The sequence below is a fragment of the Lutzomyia longipalpis genome, chromosome 3 (assembly GCF_024334085.1).
Source record: "Lutzomyia longipalpis isolate SR_M1_2022 chromosome 3, ASM2433408v1".
NCBI lineage: Eukaryota > Metazoa > Arthropoda > Insecta > Diptera > Psychodidae > Lutzomyia > Lutzomyia longipalpis.
This window is the reverse complement of record NC_074709.1, coordinates 9,385,554-9,405,469: the sequence shown is the minus strand read 5'-3', so window position 1 is coordinate 9,405,469 and position 19,916 is coordinate 9,385,554. Positions and strand designations below refer to the sequence as shown.

Below are 19,916 nucleotides of genomic sequence, written 5' to 3'. Positions count from 1 at the left end.
CTTCAGGGATGAAGTTGCACATGAATGGTGTGAATGGTAAATCAACGAAACTGTGTGAAGTTGAGAAAAGTGCTGAAAAGGACTTTGAGAAGACGAAACTACTGGAGACACTCACAAGAATTTACACAGAAAAGGAAAAATTAACAAGAAATTCATCCTTCAGCACCGTCTAATGGATTAAAATTCTTTAAAATAAAAAAAGAATCTCGTGTGAAAAACAGTGATGAACATGGGGATGATGTAGGTGGAGGTATTTAAAGATGCTGTGCCTTAATGGATAATAGAGTATTATATTATTAAAGTCTTAATTCCAATTCAAAATGCTTAAATTCCCTACAGTTAAAAATAAAGGAAATTGAGGCTTAGAACTCTGCCTTGTTCCCCGGTTCTAAGGCAAAAATTTCCAAATATTGGAGTTTTCATATTGGAGGACATTTAATAGGGGAACACGGGGTAATTTAGCCACTTTGGCGGATTTTTGTGTATTAAGTGTGGTACTACAAAGAAAAACACAAATAGCCCAATTTTGTAGGAAATTTTCCAGATTTTAACTTCCCCATATATAACACTTTTCTATATCTCAATGAGAAAGGGGTGAATTTTCCATTTTCCTGGACCCTTAGCTTAGTGGCCAAATTACAAATGCCTAAAACATTTCAAGTTCAAAAGATGGTCGCAAGAGGCGCTAAAATCAAAAACAAAAATTGCCTAACTTTAAGGGGCCATATCTCCGAAACCCCATTATCGATTTCCTTTAAATTTTGATATGTTGTAGCTTGATTCAATATCTTTCACCAGTCTGAAAATGAAGAAAATCTATGTCACCGTTTAGAAGATATCGCCATTTGAAAAATTCTTGAATTTGTAAAGTTCTAAGAGCGATATCTCCTGAACTGCTTGATAGATTTTGCTCAACTTGGTATAAAATTTAAGGTTTTGCAATTCTCTACAACTTTCTAAAACATTAGAAACCTCTAGAACCATTCCTTTAGGGCAAAATGTGCAAAAAAAACTGTTGGTCAAACAAAAATCCGCCATTTTGTGTTCTAGAGGTGACCTTGAAAAGTATCGTAATGGTCTTATTCAGCGACCAAGAAACCCTTGAAATTCGCTTGAAATTTAAGTACAAAATTCAAGGACTTCAAGGATTTCTTGGTCGCTGAATAAGGCCCAATATATCCTTAATTGTAGCTTATTTCAAGACCTTTCCATAACTAGTCAAGAAATTTCTGTAGGTGTTATAGAACCAGAGATATGACCATTTTTATGCATCAAATTACTGAATTTCACAAAAAATCGACTTTACCTTTTAATACTGCTCACAAATCTCTTTACCACGCATAAACAAACTTCTACACGTTGTGGGACACCAACTTATAACTGGACGCGTTATGATTGACTTTTCATTGTTCCAGCGAGATTTCTTTTGTATCTATTTATACATTGAATGCAGCGTTGAATCCAATCAATTTCTGATAAAGCCCATATTGATGATTGAGACGTTCCACGGAGTCAGACAAAGGAAAACACGGTCCCATTGTCCGGAAACTGTTTTTTTTTATTATTATTCTTTACTCATTTGACATACATTTGCAGCATTACACTGTTTGAATTCTTTGCATTTTTTTTCTTCAATTTTTTTTCTTATTTCCATTATCGATTAAGAGAGATGAATATTACTTTTTTTGTTTGGAATTTCTAAAAAATGATTTTGGAATTGCGCGTCTTCTATCTAAATTATATTTAATTAATTAAAAAAAAAAGAATGGAAATTTCCTTTCAAATGTACATGAAAACACAATGAAAAAAAGTGATCTCCATTTATATGTGTGTTATGAGGCGCAAGAGGGAGTGAAAACGACTAATCACATGATAAAACAAAAAAAAAACGGGGGGTAGGAGAAAAAGAAAATTTGAAAGGAATTCCCGAGAGGAGAAAGGAGTTTTTTTTACCATCAAATGTGTCTCTTAAGTGATTAAAAAGTTTTTAATGCTCTCTCGCATGAATTGAGGGAGAATGATTTAGCTTTCCTCCTCATTGGAGTCATCTTCCTCGCCCTCCTCTTCATCTTCGGAATTTTCACCCCCTTCGCCTTCTTCCTCATTCTCATCCTCAGATTCGGGCTTCTCATACGTCTTGGACTGTTCGATGAATTTGGCGAACTCCTCTTTGTCCACAATCGTCACGAGTCCATCACCGCCGCTGGTTGATTTGGTCTTTACCTCAAAGTATTCCTCCCTTCGTCTGTCCTCCCAGCATGAATACTGAATGAAAAAAAAAGAGAAAGAGATAGAAACAATAAGGAACTGTAGTCAAATGTAGGGGGGTATATACTTGGCAAGTTTAAGGAAATGAGAGATTCTTTATCAGGCCGTAGTAATTCAGTCTAACATTTTATTAAACTTTGATTAAAAATAGAGGTAAAAACAAAATTTTAGTCCTTAATAGGCGAATAAAATAAATTAGAAAAAAGGTAAAAACTCAAAATTAATCTTTAAAGTTCAATTTATAAAACAACTTAACGCTTTAAATTTGAAGCATTAAAAATAAAAATTCCAGAAATATCTGAATCGTTTCCACTTGATCATTATAATTGTGAAAAGAAACGAGTTCAATTCGGGACAAGGGACATAAAAACTTTCGTTTTAACTATCCCCTAACCTTAAGTTTTGCCTTCTAGCATAATTCTTGTCTTTTAGCTTACAAATTAAAAATGCAAGTTATAATGAAAATATAAATAGTTAACTTTTCCTACTTATCACATGTTTTTCTGCAGATGATATAGAACTTAGAAGCCTAAGAAAGATTTTTGGGGTTTTCTTAAACTTGGTTTTCCGATGTTGGCCACATTTAAAGATTTATTATTGAAGAGTAAGAAAATCACTTTCCGACATCTTAGGTGCGATGCCATCTTGAGATTTTTCACGATACTGTCTCCAAACATAAAAGTAAGTTTTCCTCAGAATCTACTGGATGGATTTTGATGGGGTAAAATGCAAATCAAAGAGGAAATACCAATGCAGATTTTGATGTACCAGAATTTTGAATTTCCATTCTGGAGCTGAGAAAAATGGAAAATGTGACTTTTGTTCAAATACTTTTGACGTTTTTCCACTTTTCTCATCCCCAGAACGGAAATTCAAAATTCTGTTCCGGTACATTTTTCACTGACATGTCCTCTTTCATTTGCTTTTTACCCCATCAAAATCCATCCAGTAGATCATGAGAAAAACCTAATCTTGTGTCTTAGGCAGTTGTGTGAAAAAGTCGGAAAATCACAAGATGGCGTCGCATCAAATATGGCGAAAAGTGATTTTTTTTACTCTTCAAAATTAGGCTTCAAATGTAACGAACACTGGAAAACCAAGTTAAAGAAAAACCCCAAAAATTACAACATTAAGAAAATGTGTAAATTCTAACAATGAAATAAGGTAAATCACAAGCAAATAGTGGCTTGCAAGACCTATGAGCCACATTCTCTGCCTTTATCCTCAATAATTTAGCGAATTCATCGTTATATGGCTAAATTATTATCATTTTTTAATTCCAACTAAAAGCATTGATTTGTATGATTTTGCTAAAACTTTCAAGACAAATTGAATGTTCTAATGGATGATTTTTGTTTGAGAATTTTGGGCAGCATCTTCAAAGATTTAGGTATTCTGTGAATTCTTTAGCAGCCTGTGAGGTTAGTTAAGCCCTTCTAGAACGTTCCAGGTAAGGAGTTTTTTTTTTTGGAGGAAGAATGCACATTTTGATTCCAATGCAATAGCTGTGATTTTTTTTTTAGATTTAAGGTTAGGGTTTCTGGGAAGACGCGGGGAATGGGATAAAAAAGTCTTCATTTCTGTCTTTTTGTACTCACCACCGTGGTTGGTGTGAAGATGTAGTCATTCTTGTCGTCCGTTTCGTTCTGTTTGAAGCGCTGCAGAAGGCTGGATCCGTCGCGTTTCCACATGAAAAGCTTCTGCTGTTCATTTAAACCATTTTTGAGATCCATCTTTTTAACGTAGAGCGTAAAGATGCCACCCGGATCACCACCCTCCTTTTTGGCAGGGCGCTTCTTCTTTGTCCCATCGCCATTCTTCACTTCCTCCCCGGAATCCTCAGAATCGCTGGGGAATTCCTCGTCAGAATCATCCTCGACATCATCTTCATCATCATCGTCGTCATCGGAGCTCTCTTTCTTTGCCTTCTTCTTACCGCCCTTTGGCTTTGCGGCTGGTGCTTTGCGCTTTGCCGGTGTCCCCTTCTTAGCTGGTGCTACTTTTGCGCCCTTCTTTTTCCCCGCAACAGCACCATCCTGGCCAATGGAAGAGCATTGAATTAGATTTTACCGTGAAAAATGTCACCCCAAGCCACATTTATCGGCCATTTCAACTTACACCATCTTTTTCCGGCTGCCAATCCTCCCCGGAATCCTCGGCGTCTGACACCTCCTCCTCGTAGTCTGAACCCTCGATCGTGGTTGTCTTCAACTCAGTGCGATTTCTCATGTTGACTTCCTGCCCGGACATAATGAAAAATTCACAAAATTCAGCAAATTCAGTTGGAAAAAAGCGCTTCACTCGAGCACCGCAAAACAAGCAAGAAATGTTTGTCAATGATGCTCTAAAATTTCACGAAATCTACTGCTGTCATGAAATTTTGAAATTTTCACTGGCATGCTTGAAATTTTGGAGTCCACTTGAAATTATGCCGATTTTTTTTTGAATTTATTTTTTTCTGCGCGATTCTTTTTTCAATTTGAATTTAAAGAAAAATTTCAAAGAAAAAATTATGAGAAATAAACTGCAGTAATGGAAAACTAGAAAACTTGTTTTTTTTATTTCTTTTATTACTATTATTATGAAGATTATGAACTGGAAACAAACATAACTAATTTTCTAATGGAAAAATGTTTTTTGTTTTACTGAATTCGTCGAATTCATTAAAATAAACCGATTTTATGAGTTTTTTTTTTATATTTTTAAAATTATTCTATAACTCGTGCATTTATCGTTAATACCAGTAAATTCTTTTGTACTTAATTCACACACAAATGGAACAAAAAATTATTTAATATATTAAACAATGCTGAATAACGTTGTAAAACGGAAAAACAATTTATTAATAGAAAAAATGCACAAATGAAACTTTCGGTGAAATTTATGAAATTTCGTGAAACCTCGTGATTTTTCTTTTGAGAAGCGGACTCAACAATATGGACGCTCGCGCAGAAGGAGAGAGGTTAGAAACACTCCTTCCGTGAAAAAGAATTTTCTTTGAAATTACACTAATTTTTCACAAAGGCCCCACACCATCGGCTTACTCACTTTTGTATCTACTACGAATAATCCTCAAAATGGCCTGAACAGATGAACTTTTTTGTGAAAACAGACTTTTTACTATTTGCGCGAACGCGTCGGTATAAACTGCAAGAAAATATAGAATTTCTTTGGCAGAAGCGATATGCATTTGCAAAGAAGCGATAGTTAGGGTTGATGAAATATCGATATTACAATTCTATTGAATTGTCGATATATCGTTTTCAACCGCCAACCGTCTTGCGATTTTGAGGAAAATGCTGATTTTTCACAATTTTTACAAGATTTATATTTTCCAAAATTTCAAAATTGTCCTGAGATCTCAAATTTTCAACCAAATACGGTAGAATTTCGCACAAAAAATTTCAAAACTTTTTCTTTTATGAAAATAAAAATACTTTTTATTTTAATGCACTCAAAGTCAAATTTTCCAATTTGGATAAACCTAAAAGGAGTTATTCATTGGCTCCATCTTAATTTTAATCTTTTTTGGAAATAAAAATTGGGATGTATTATAGGACTTAATTTTATACAGAAACAAAAAATTAATAAATAAAGCCGAGGAAGCTTTCAATTTTCCCTGCGTTAAGTTAGAAAAATTCAGCAAAGAATGGCAAAAATGCAAACAATGACGTCACAATTGTATTTTTCGTCTCTCTCAATGCATGAAGCTTTCACGTTAATGTTTCAATAAAAGTTCTGTTCCTCTTGAAAACAAGGGTACAACACCTATAATATCCTTCTCATATCCTCCTGCAATGATTGAGCATTTTTTATGATTCGTGCGATGAATGTTGCAAAAGGACATAAGAAAAGGGGATATAAAACTTCAGGTGAATCCATTTTTGTTTGCTTCATTTATCCTCTCCTCATAATTATGAGTTTATCTATTTCGAAAGACATCTTATGGTATACAACGGATGGCAACAAATAGGAGGGAAATTCAAGGCCAGAGTGAGGGATTGTGGGGGAGGGTTCTTGGGGAGCTGCACGTTGTGCCCCATCCTTCCGAGTAATTAAAAACCAATTGAATAATCCTTTCTCATCGATCAGATAAGTTATTGTTGCTGGCTTTCGTGCGCCTACATCCAGCTCTCGCCCCTCTTTTCTGTCCCTTTTCATGGAAACGCTTAACTTACAGAGTTTGAAATGAATTAAAAGAACTTTATTTTAATCAAATTAAATTTTAGTAATGCAAAAAAAATTAATTGTGATTTTTTTTAACCGTCTGTACGCCATGATTAAAATACTCACGCGTATTGCCGTTGGTAGATGACCGACCCCATAGAATTTTTCACATAATAAGCAAATTTTTGCAGTCAAATGTGCATTAAAAGACTCCTTGGTACTCCCTAAGAAGTCTTTTATCCATTTTAGAACACAAAAATAATTTTTAAATGGATTTTTTGATGATTTTTGCAATGATTTTCTTGAGGTTAGAATCGTCAAGAGACGAAAAATGGAATAAATTTGGCCGTTACACCAATTTTTGAATTCCCTGTTCTTACATTTTTGTTAATAACTTTTTTTTTAGTGGTCAGATCGACTTGAAATTTTGACACAATATTCTCAGATAATCAAGGAACTTATTCTCAAAAGATCGATTCTAAATATCTAATAGAGCTCTGGGGTCAGTCACCTACCCCTCATGGCAATGCGAGGGTTAAACAGGTTTTTTTTAAACAGTTTTTGAAAGCAAGACACAGATTTCTCAACTAATAGAAGAACATCTTCGTCATTTAATTTTTAAAGTAACTTCCGTCTTAAGTTAATTTTTTTGTTTCCCCCTCCCCCTCCTATTTATTCTAAGATATTTGGGAATTTACTTTTATTTTAATATTAATAAAACATTCTAAGTGAAGGATGCAAGGTATTATGTATTTCAAGGAATTTCTCAATCCTTCTAAAAATGTTACATTTGCCTGGCAGTATAGGTATGGTATACAGAAAATGTCGCAGAATTAATTTGTGTCCCTATACATCTAAAAATACATTTGTAGTAAAAAGCTCTTGGAAACAAATCAACAAAAGCTCGTAAAAGCTCCCACGTGAAATTCTCTCTGGCTATTTCGGGGCATTATTATTTAAAAAAGGAGGAATATTTAAGAGAGAAAAAAATACAAATATTCGGACCCTTCATGCCTAAACTTACTAAAATATTAATCTATTTTGAGTGATAGTAATAATTCTAATAATTAAGGTGGTAATTAAATAGACACCATTATTACCTAAACTTACCTACATACAATATTTAATTTGTAGGCACGTAAAATAGGTATCAATTGCGTGCAAAATTGTAGTCGGAGTTCTATACCAATATTTGGAAAGAAAATTCATTATGTTCCAAAATTATCAAAATGTGAGAAAGAAGGCACTTCTATCGCAACAATTATACATTTTTCGGGGGAAAAATGTTCCTGGTGTGTGAACTATGTGCGCCTGGGGATTCAATAAAAAACACAACCCAACACCCACTTCACTTCAGTTATCGCCGAATGTTCGCAGCTACTTGAGGTTTTTTTTCTCACCACGTTTGTACGTTCACAAGAAGCTAACAAGGCAAAAATTTGGGATTTTTAGGTGAAAATTCTTTAGTGTTTAAAGTGATTTCCTTTGCATTCCTTTTTTTGTGGAAGTGTGGATTTTGGGAATATACATAACAATTAATTACTAATCACAAGGATCAGGAATGACGACAGTTAATTCGAGATACAGAAGACGTACAGGTGAGTGTTGGAGTTTTTCAATTTCCTCTAGAAATTTATGCAATAAAATAAAATTGCCAATCCACGAGGAAGGTGGAATTGCAGTTTATTGTTGTACTTCTCTCGCAGTTAATTCCCCCACAACATACATACATAATTTAGCTTCTGGAAGGGGGTGGGTTCAGTTGCAGAATGGAAAAGTGTGTGGTGGAAATTTTATGTGGATGTAATTTTGGCATAAAAGCTGCACTTACCATTAAAATCTATTCAGTGAGCTTCTCTGCGGATGGAAATTGGTTTGTGTGGTGGGAAAATGAGCACAAGGAGTGGGTATAGGTCGTGTGGCTCATAAATATAATATAGCACCCAGTCTTATCATAAACCCCACCCCCTCTCCACCAACTTTGCTATTTAGAGCATTTTTTCCATGCCCATTAGCGGGGTTGTGGCATGGAGGCGGGGAGGTACTCCATTTTAATGATCAATATTATTTAGTTGAGATTGATAAAGCGCCGAAGAGAGTGTCATTATCGATTGGGGTATGGGGAAAGTCATAAATTTTCTTCATTATATCTCCAGCACAACATATATATTATTCGACGTAAGAGAATAATATATAATCTAATTTTGGGCTGGTGGAAAGAAAAAAAATTCCTCAAAATGGCACCACAAGTACGGCCCATTATAGTTTTATCAGATTCTAATTAACTACCCATCCCCGGACCCCTCCCGACCCACACGCCCCCATGCACAGATAGAGCACGTATGCTTTGTGGCAACAGGAAGAGCAAGAGACGCTCTATCCATTCGTCACCCACTCAAAATATATATCTCAGCAATACCATCTTATCACACTTGATTATTTTTGCTTCCCGCTTTTTTCCACCATTCACCGCTCAAACCTTGCACGAGGAGTCCCATGGCACCCATATTCTCGTTCTCTCTTTTTTTTCCACTGAAAAACCATCCTCACCACCAATTCCACTGAGTCATGATTTTCCTCAAGGAGCGTCCTTCCTGGTGTTGTCCATCGTGGGTTGATGAACGATGTACAGATTACAGTATGAGAGGGAAGTGACCTTTTCGGTTTACTACATAATACAGCCTTTAGTTTATGATTTAAAGACCTTTCTCTTGTGTACTAATCGTAGAAACATTTCCAGCATAAGATATCAAAAAAGAACTTTTTTTTTAATGCTGCAATAATTTCTTGTAGAATGTAGTATATTGTCGCAGAACACTTCATTAACCAATTTTGATGTACAATTCTTCGTTTTATTGTATAACGGTGTCGTACAGCTGAAGTGAGTTAGTATTTCAATCCGATTTATGAATGTTTTTTCCCAGACTTATGTCACTATGTTGGTACAAAGATGTACATATTTTGTTATAGAGCCTGATGATGGTTTAAAATAAACCGAAATGTCGCTGAATACGTGAAGACGTGTGTTTTAATTGACTGTCTCCGATCAAAAAAGCAACATAACTTTAAACAGTCGTTAAATTCTTCAATCACTTCATTAACCTTCATGATTTTCATTCAGCAATTAAGTATTTGAAAAACAATCAAAACAAATTTGCTTATATTCCACTCGGGAATTCATTCTTGATAAAAAAAAACTACAATTTTGTCCTTAAACTTTTGATTAGTGAATTCTTCTAAGAAGTTTTAAAGTTTTCGGATTATCTTCAATTTTAATTTAAGATGAAAATATGGGATTCACTTGAAATTTTGCAATTTTCTCCTTTTGATATTTCCTTTGAGATATGGTCCTTCTCAGGGCTTAAGCTTTCAGGATACGTATTATAATTGAGCTTGTCTTTTGAAGAAAAGTTATAAAAAAAAACTTTTTAGTGAACAAAAAGTTGTATTTTCGCTGTTTCATATTTTCATATAACTTTAGAATTTTATTATCTATTATAATTTTTAAGTGCTAGTCCTCACGTGATAGGAATACCGCTCTAGCTCTTGTTGATGGATTTTTCCTAATTACTTTTTTTTTAATAGTCTTCATTTCCCTGTATTTTAATTAAATTTTATGGGAAATATTAGAATTTTTGACAAATTAAAAGTTTAATGGGAAGTTAGAAGAGACAAATCAGGTAAAATAGCTGAAAAAAATAATAGGGGAGCGTGGTCCAATTCGCACCTCCAAAGGTCCAGGCAGAGTAAGAAAAAGTGGTTTAAAATAAAAAGCAATATTCTTAAATTTGGCACCATTTTAAAGTCCCTTTAATGCTCCTTTTACTCCCATAACTTACTACATTAAAAGTTTTATTGGTTTTAAGTACAATCGGATTGAAAAAGAATCACAGCTAAAAAGGCCGTAAGAAGTCCAAATTGGGACACGTTCTCCTACATAATATTAAAAAAAATCAATCTTATAAGAATAGATTAAATCTTTAGTAATTTTTGTAAAAATAACAATCATTGAAAAGGAAAATAAAGTCGAAACGTCGCTAGATGACATGGAAGACTTCCATTGGAAGTGGTTGCTTTCTGTTTCTTCTGATTGAATTTTTGAGTTTTCGCTTCAAAACAATCAACACAGTCATTAAAAATCCAAGAGACAATGAAAATAAAACCTTTGATAAAAAAATGATTATATTATTCTTTTGTAATAAAATTTATCCGAGTAATAATCAAATATCTGTCAGTTTAATTTATTGTTGTTGATGATTATGTTATCAAAAATGGTTTGTTAATTAGGTTAGATACTTACATGGATTGTATAGAGGGTTGTTTGTGTTGTAGAAAACATAATTAATGGGTAGTCAAATATTTATATAAATAGTAATCTAAAAAACCATAAAACGTAATATATGTTTTAAAAAAAATCCGTAGTTCGTTATTGTAGAACTATTTCTTGTTTTCTAAATGTAATTTCTATTTTTTAAGAGGATAATTTAAAAAAAAATGCTAGAAAAAACTAATTTTGATTAATTTTTAAAATCTTTTTAGAGAGATAAAAACGTTTCAAAATTCTCAAAATGATTCAATACATATTAAATTGAATTATTATACTTCGTGGTGCTAAATTTACAGCATTAGAGAAAGATTCCTTTTGCATAAACTTTCACATAAAAAAATGTTCCATTTAAGGTCAAAATTATCATTTTTCATACCAACACGCGGTGAGTATTATTAGTTAATCCACACACATTACTTACACATTAAGCACATGATTTGGGATTTCAATGAGCCAAACACTCAAACAAAATATTTATCTATATATTCTTCATCCCTTCGTCACTGTGGCCGCGTCGTGCAGCGCATGTGGGGGTGGAGGGAGCTTTCGAGTGAGCCACTCTCATGGTGTGTGAAGCAACAGTCGGAGCTCCAATAGAGTTTTCATTTCTGTATCGTATTCAGTATTGTTCGTCACCGCGACGTGAATAGACATTGGACGCATTTTCAACTTATATTATTAATTCCCTTCTCTTTGGTCAACTTCTTTTTGAGCTCCTTCAAACAGTCCCCTTCTGCTGTTAGGCTGCTAACAACATATATTTCAAATTGTTTCTTAAGCTTTTTTCAATTTACGAAAGGGAATTTATTGTGAAAATTGTGCTGCAGAGATGGACAGGCGGAACAGACTTATTGTTGATTCTAAAATTTGATTCGATTTTTTGTGTGTGATTGAGCCAAAAAAAAAACTTTATCAATTCGTGAGCTTTTGTCAGTGCTTTTGAATCGTTTGTTCAGGTAGCATTGAACATTGAATTGTTGTGGAATTTTTGGCAATTTCTCTGTGCTCCCTTTTCCTTGGCGATGGGTGAGGAGAAGCACCGAAGCCAACAGCATTCAAATGGATCCAACGGCAATGTGGAGCACAGTGACTGAACGTGTGGTAAATTTGTGGAAAAATCGAGCATCATGCAATATGGATAGTGAGTGTTTTTCCCACACCATTAAGAATTTTATCTTAGAAAAAAATCTCTGCGTTGACTCATTAAGAAAAAAGTTCGTTTATATAAATAACATCGAGTGAAAACACAACTCTTTTGCGTTTACCTTCCGGTGTGTGTCTGCTATTTGTTATCAGTTCTGCGGGGCGAAGATTACCTAAACAACACGCACTATAGAGAAGAAATTTTCCGTATATAAATATTTAGTCTCTTCCCCCAAAACAATTTTTTTTTACTTACAACCTGTCCCACTTTGAGGCCAAATGCTAATTATTATTTCTTCACTTGATCAACTCCACCGCATCTTGTCTGTATTAACCCACTTTTAATTTTCATCACTTTGATTTTGTTTATTTATGCAAAATTTGGGGCGATTTTGCGCGCAAAATGAAAGTGCTTTCACAAATTACTAACCCTCTCTTGATAATTTACATTAAATTACTGACTGAGGTTGATAAACCATACACCACATAAATTTTATCGTGCATAGGATGAAAATTTTATCAATATCACATCACTGTTCATAATTAACAATCTATTCATCGAACATAAATTGATGTCTCTCAATGCTAATGAATATTCCGAATTATTATTTCTCATATTTCCATTCAATCAGGCGTTCAAATACGTCACTTGATAAAACAATGGTTTATTTTTAAAACATTAAGCCCTACTTTGTAATTAAATAATATCACCAGCAGGGACATTAAGTATCACGGTCGAATTAAAAAAATATATTTATTTAATTAAAATTCTGCAAAAAATATTTTTGAATTCATTTAGTCGTGAATGGAGATTTTTAGTTAAGTTTATAAATCTATAACTTTCCGAATATGCCAAAGAAAACCTTCTAACTCATTAATTGTATAAAAAAAATTAAACATTTTGTATGGAATTATATTTAAGATCACTTATTCCAAACTAAGAAAAACACAACTCTTTAGATGAATTCAGTGATTATTATTTTTTTTAAATATTTGAGTGTGAATCTCTATTATTATGTAAAAAATGAATTATTAAATGACCATAAACAATTCAAAATTAATCTAAAAAAAATTAGTTCATTGCATTGACTTAATTGACTTTTTGGACCACCGAATTTGACTTTTTTTCAATTATCAAAAACTAACATTTCCTTTTGAGAAAAGGGTAGTTTAAAGAGGAAATTTTAGTTACAAGTACATACAGTGGACGAAGATTAAGTAGGTCCAGTTAGTTTTTGCTTGATTTTGGTCAGGTGATTGGGAAACCTGAACCAGTGGATAATTTGAACATATTCTATTGTAAAAGGATGTAGGCTATACTTTTTGGTTGATTTTGGTTTAGATGTCCCAATCACCTGACAAAAATCAAGCAAAAACTAATCGTATTTATTTAAACTTCGTCCACTGTATTACAAAATTTATTTCATGTAATTAAATTTAACGAATTTACCCCACACATCTCTACTTTTTATTTGGTTAAAAAAGTTCTTTAAAACCTTCTCCCAAAATTTTCAATTTACATGAAAATTAACGACGTTTAATAAGTTCATGGAATTAACAAATTTTTGCTTTAATTATCAAACTAATTTGACTATAATATGACTTTTTTTTACAACTTGTTTTATTGCTCTATTAAATGTTTAATGACTTGAAAAAAAAAACTTATTTTTTTATTGTAAAAATAATCTATTTTACGTGCTTATTTATTTGTGTTTACTTGGCTCCTCTGAAACTATAAAATTATTTTACGTAAGCATTGTTTTGTATTATAATATTTAGTGATTCAATTAGCCCCACATGCTATTTTTCATCGAAAGAGTAAATTTTCATACATTGAAAAATACATCCAGATAGAATTAAAACCAATCATTAAATTTTTTAAGCTTCAATGAAGTTTTTAAAATCATTTATAAATTTTATTCTCTGCTAAATATTAAATATGTTAAAGTAATTAACAAAATAACATGTCAGCATTGTTTGGACCTTTCGAGTAATTATTTTTTACGCTTAACATTAGTAAAATAATTAGATTTTATTTTGTTGCCTAGTGTTTTAAAATTGCATTAAAAGCTCAAAAGCTGTCTGTGAAGAATTCTTTTTTTTTTAATACTCCTTGATAAGTCGAATGAAAATTCATTCACAAAAATGAATTGAAATCGTGAGTAAGGGGCATCAAAGCATCAAAAGTGCGTCATTGAGTGCGCCAAAATACTGCTGCTATTGTTATTATGGTGAAATAAAAATCATCCACCGCGTACCATTAAATTATTATATAGCACAGAGGCTCTGGGATGTGTTCCACTTGAAAAAGAAATTAGCGATCGTGTGTTTATTTTCCCAACTTATTTTGCACATTATCGCGATATGCAAACTCTCATATATTAGGCACTCTCCAGTAGTGACTTTTGTTGTGAGTATTTGTCTTGTTATCCATCTAGCTCTAAAGAAGAAAAAAAAGAAAAAGCTTTGCAAGTAGAAAAAAAAATCATACACAGGCTGTTAAAGAAATATAGCAAAAAAAAAAGATGAAGTATGAGTGTCAGAGCATGAGAAGAAGCACAAAAAAATGATGAAAGTCTATTAATATTCCAAAGTTGAGTTATTATGGCACACACTCGATGGGAAATCGAAATTCCATCGTTGTCCCCCAACAATCCCCGTCCATATTGCCCATTTTCTCTCTCATCGTTTAATTGTTGCTGCAATTGATGCGGAGAGACACATTGTTAATGGATTTCCTAACATTGCAACCTTGAACTTATTATTACTTTTCTGCGCTCACTCGCACAACGAGACTTTTTGGGCATACAGCCAGCAATGCGATGTGATCCCCACTATGCCTGATGCAGTTTCTCTTACTATAGCAGTTATTTTCAATATGTTTTACATTTTAGAACAGAAATATTTAAATATAACCAAAGAATTTTCCAAAAGAAAAAAATGTCTGTATATACATAATACAACAAAGTGAGCTTTCAGAGCTTTTTCAAAACAAACAAGAAGAAATGTATATTCCAGTTTGCGTCAACTCATAAACTTTCAATACATTAATTAATCATTGAATTAGCGTGTCAAAACACATTTCATAAACCATAAATTTAACATAACTATAGAAGGGGCTAAATTAATCAACTGTAAAAACTTTTTCAACACGAAGAAATTGTTTTACAGTTCAGCTTTGCTTCACATTTTCTTTCATTTCGAATGTTTTTTTTTTTAATTGGAGAATAAAAAAAAGAAAAGGCAAGAAATGGAAACATAATGCTTAGCAAATTGTTGATAATTTTTTTTCTTACTTAGCTAATTTTCAAATATGCTAATTGTGAATTTCTCATTAATTTTAACAATTAAATTTTATTTAGAAAACGTAAATAAATTACGAAGTCCATTAAACTATTTAGTTTTAATTTTAACCTTTCTAAAAATGATAGGTAGATATATAATTTTTTGGGTTTATTTGAAAAAGATGTAAAAATATAAAAGGAAATTAATTTTTATTTTTTAGGACATTCGAGACATTTGAAAGTCTTAGTATACTTTAAGTAATTACATTACGATGTTCAAACTATTTAATTGAATAAAAGATTTACAAAAAAAAAGTTATATACTTATTAGAAAAATTTATTAAGTTTGTTAGTTTTGTAAGAAAAGCATTTAAATAAGGACTACCTTAAGCCGATTTTTTATACCTAATTGGAATTATTTAAAATCAGTCAAACCGCTTAAAAATAATAATCGGCAATAGATATAATTTCTGGCAGCATCTACCAAAGCTATTAAATAATTCCTCTTCCTAAAGTTTAATTTTAGAGCAATTTGTTTCTCTAGCACTCATGTTTCACAAACAATCAGCATATACCTAAATGAAAAACTTTTCTACATAAAAATTGTCGTCTAGTGTAAGGAAAATATCTCATGGGCCGACTTGCAATTAGAATCACTTTTATTCTTCAGTAAAAAAAACTTTTCCACAGCCTCAGGTTTTACTTCCATTTCCATTACAATCCAAAGAAAAATTTCTCAAACTTTTTTATTTTATCTTTGCATTTTCTTCGCATTGCTTGAAAAATTCTGCTCATTTCTCTTTTTTTTTCTTTATTGCATTCCTTCTTTGGGTTTCCACCGAGAGTACCCGGCGTTTTTCCAACCCACAATAGCCCTTTGATAGATGATGCATAAAAAACGCGAGCAAAATAGAAAAAATCATAAATAACCGCATATGGGGCATTTTTATTGCAAAACTTTTAAGTGCAATTTTTTTCCTTGTAAGGAAAATAAATTGAAGTCCTTTTTCCAATTACTTTTTGCTTGGTGACAATTTTTACGTTTTTCATGTTTCATTCAGGAAATACCAAAGTAAATGGAGTCTCACAGTCAGACGATCCAATGCAGCAGCAAGTTGTCAATTATCTCAGGAATCATCCGGACTTCCTGGAGCACTACCTCATGGAAGAGGTGGAAATTGAGCAAATGGAACGATGGATGATCCGGAGGATTCAGCGATCAAAGAAGCAACCACAGCAGCAACAGGCACGCAAAACGAGCCTCTCTCGGTGAGTAAAATGAAATCCTTTTAATAAATTTGTGCATATTGCGCAAATTTTGCCTCATAAGACTGTTGCGACGGATTCTTGAGCCAAAGTTATTAGTCACGTTCCGTTTGGAAATATTCCAAAAGACACATAAATGCGCCGCTTACGATGTATTTATGCGTTGCAAGATATAAAAATTTAATCAAAATGAATATTTCTTCCAACAGCTGGAGGTTTTGCGTGCACGCCGACAAGCGACAGATGCTCCAGGATCTCACACATTCACTACAATTGCGTCCCACGCGCTCTCACGTTCTCTGGGAATTAGGTTCATGCATTTCCAGTGCTGTGGGTGCCGATGGGTTCCGTCTGTATCTCACCGATACAGCTAATCCTGAGCAGTTGAGTCTATACCTGGATCACGATACCCTCACTGAGGATGGAGAGCCGCGTTTGCACAAAATTAAGTCTGGCTTGACTGTGCCACAGTACGTGGCACGTACACGGGAGCCCGTACGCCTCACACGTGGTGATGTCGATGCGAGATTTCCCGAAGGAATCACCAACAAGGACACCGCACACATTCTCTGCCAGGCTGTGGTACAGCCAGATGGGCAGCTTGTGGCGGTCCTCGAGCTATGGAGACACGAACACGGAACACCCTTTCACGAGGAGGATGAAGAAATTGCCTACAGTTACCTCGTTTGGGGCGCCATTGCCATCCACTACGCCCACCTCTTTCTCAACATGAACAAACAGCGGAAGCTCAATGACTTCCTCCTTGCTGTTGTCAAGTCTATATTTCAGGTGAGTTTTTATTTATTCTTTTTTTATACTTTAATGATTCGAGGATTTCTCATTAATTTATTCTAATTGTAAGTAATTTTTGGAAAATCAAAATTAGATTAATTGTGGTTGATGTGATAAAATATTCCGAATTTCTTCTGAAAAGTTCTCCATCTGCTTAAAGTCGCACGATAATAAAAATTCTCCAGTTTTAATAGCTGTTGGCTCAGCTATAAGAATAACAGCGAAAAGACATTGTCCTTATAGGCATTATTTTATTTTTACGACCGCTCATTTCTTGCCTAAATTTATGTGCCCTCCGACACGAAATTCTTTTTTAAGCATAATCATTTTCAACATGATACACTAATTAGGAATACTTTTTTTTCCCTTCTTCCAGGATATGGTCAGCATGGATATGCTGGTGATGAAAGTCATGAATTTCGCTCAGCGTCTTGTCGATGCTGACAGAGCGTCTCTCTTCCTGGTAGACGCTAAGAGTAAGGAACTCTATGCCACAATCTTCGACGTTGGCAACAATGGTGGGAAAGCGGAAGGGGAGGATGAAACTCATGCTCCGAGTACTCCAAAAGAAATTCGCTTCCCCCTAGGAACGGGTATTGCAGGGCAAGTGGCGCTAACGGGGGAAGTTTTGAACATTGCAGATGCGTACTCCGATTCACGCTTTAATCGCTCAATTGACCAAATAACCGGCTACCGTACAGAGAGTATCCTCTCCATGCCCATATTCATTCGTGGAAATGTAATAGGTGTCGTACAGATGGTCAACAAGCACTCGGGCTACTTCACAAAGGAAGACGAGGAGGCTTTTGAAACTTTTGCCATCTACTGCGGCTTGGCCCTTCATCATGCCAAACTCTACGATAAGATTCGTCGATCGGAGCAAAAGTATCGTGTTGCCTTGGAAGTCCTCAGCTACCACAATACGTGCACTGAGGAGGAAGTGAGGCAATGCATTGATAAAGAGGATGGTTTGCACGTTGACCTCCTGCAGAATTACTACTTCAGCGCCTTTGAGTATGACGACTTCCAGAAGGTACAATTTGCAATATGCATGTTTACGGATCTCTTTGGTCTGAGTCGCTTTGACAAGATGAGTCTCATACGGTTCACATTGACTGTGAAGAAGAACTACCGACGTGTACCCTATCACAACTGGACACATGGATTTTCTGTCGCCAATACCATGTACAGCATCCTCAAGCGCTCAAAGGGTGTCTTCAAATCCACTGAGGTAAGCCGAATATTAATATTCTTTTATTAGCAAGTTGAAACGATAATTTCCTTCAATTATTCGAATTTTCTGAGGTTAGAAATAGGTTAGAAAAAGGTGTTGGGACTCATCTGTAATTATACGAGGTTTTAGTTATCCCAACTTGTTCTCCGTGATAGCCGAGTGGTGGCAGGATCGCACTATATAATTCACTATTCATTTAGTCTCAATTAATTCACTAAATTCAGTTTATTTATGCACTGTGAAAAACGTGTCCAAAGTCCATAGGAAGTAGCAATTGTCATCATATCTGGTCCGAAATATCAGCGCCCTCTAACAATAACCATCTAAACCCATAGAGATTAAGAAATTTCAATTCCTAACAATTTTATCTTCTTCCCTCCAGTGCCTGGCACTCTTCATTGGCTCCCTGTGTCATGACTTGGATCACCGTGGGAAGAACAATAAATTCATGCTAGACTCGGAGTCACCACTTGCAGCCATGTACAGCACATCAACAATGGAGCATCATCATTTCAATCAAACAGTGGCAATTCTACAGCAAGAGGGTCACAATATCTTCAGTAAACTCTCCAATTCGGAGTACAAACAAGTTCTCGGGCTTGTAAAGCACTGTATTCTCGCCACAGATTTAGCTTTATTCTTCCCCAACAAAGCTCGTCTGTCGCAGCTTGTGGCTGAGGATAAGTTCTCGTGGAATATCCTTGAGCACAGAATCCTCCTTCAAGCCATCGCCATGACAGCCAGTGATCTCTCAGCTTCTGCCAAGCCATGGGATATACAATGTGAAACAGTGAAGGTAATTTTTGAGGAATTCTACCAGCAAGGTGATGAGGAGCGTTCCCTTGGCAGACAACCCATGGCTATGATGGATCGGAATAAACCCGATGAGCAGGCAAGCTCTCAGGTTGGCTTCATTACAGGTATCTGCATCCCCTGCTACTCCCTCCTGCAGCACCTTCTTCCAGACACACAACCCCTTCTGGATATGTGCCAGCAGAACCTCGATAAATGGCAAAAACTGGCAGATGAAGTACGCAGCGGCAAGTCAATCAACATTCTACAACTCAATCGAGAATAGTCTGTGAGACTTGCTACAATATAAAGGGATCAAAACTTTCTGCAAATTCATAATACGTCTTTCACCCTCTCCCCTAAATTGCACGCAAAATGTACCTTTGGAAGGATTATGAGATGTTCCGTCAAATATGTTCCATCCTCCACAATATCTTGTTAATTTTTTTGTGAATAAATCAATTAATAAGAAATAAATGAAGTCACACAAAGTAAACGAAGTTTTTCAGTTTTATTTATTATTTTTTTTTTTTGGAGTTGAATGAAGCTTAATTGAGGAGAAAACGGTAGTAGGAGCAATGTGTTCGATGAAGTTTAGAAGTAAAAAGCTAACTAAAAAATAAAACAATTAAGAATATTCTAA

General features: G+C 34.4%; 2 protein-coding genes across 4 annotated transcripts; one reads left to right on the top strand and one right to left on the bottom strand.

Moving 5' to 3' along the window:
• Nucleotides 1-1,537: 1,537 nt before the first annotated feature.
• On the bottom strand, nucleotides 1,538-5,446 carry LOC129791957 (nucleolin). 2 transcript variants are annotated; one of them, XM_055830639.1, is made up of 4 exons: nucleotides 5,317-5,446; nucleotides 4,387-4,506; nucleotides 3,867-4,304; nucleotides 1,538-2,265 (listed from the first exon to the last, which is right to left on the bottom strand). In XM_055830639.1, the coding sequence occupies exons 2-4, from the start codon at nucleotides 4,495-4,497 to the stop codon at nucleotides 2,023-2,025; spliced, it is 792 nt and encodes a 263-aa protein (XP_055686614.1). In that variant the 5' UTR covers nucleotides 4,498-4,506; nucleotides 5,317-5,446; the 3' UTR covers nucleotides 1,538-2,022. The 2 variants fall into 2 exon arrangements, with proteins under 2 accessions (XP_055686614.1, XP_055686613.1); XM_055830638.1 differs by lacking the exon at nucleotides 5,317-5,446 and having other exon boundaries at nucleotides 4,387-4,605.
• A 2,344-nt stretch (nucleotides 5,447-7,790) lies between these two features.
• LOC129791823 (probable 3',5'-cyclic phosphodiesterase pde-5) lies at nucleotides 7,791-19,769 on the top strand. 2 transcript variants are annotated; one of them, XM_055830370.1, is made up of 5 exons: nucleotides 7,791-8,033; nucleotides 16,251-16,458; nucleotides 16,665-17,244; nucleotides 17,624-18,478; nucleotides 18,864-19,769. In XM_055830370.1, the coding sequence occupies exons 1-5, from the start codon at nucleotides 7,997-7,999 to the stop codon at nucleotides 19,557-19,559; spliced, it is 2,376 nt and encodes a 791-aa protein (XP_055686345.1). In that variant the 5' UTR covers nucleotides 7,791-7,996; the 3' UTR covers nucleotides 19,560-19,769. The 2 variants fall into 2 exon arrangements, with proteins under 2 accessions (XP_055686345.1, XP_055686344.1); XM_055830369.1 differs by lacking the exon at nucleotides 7,791-8,033 and adding an exon at nucleotides 11,384-11,903.
• The last annotated feature ends 147 nt before the right edge of the window (nucleotides 19,770-19,916 follow it).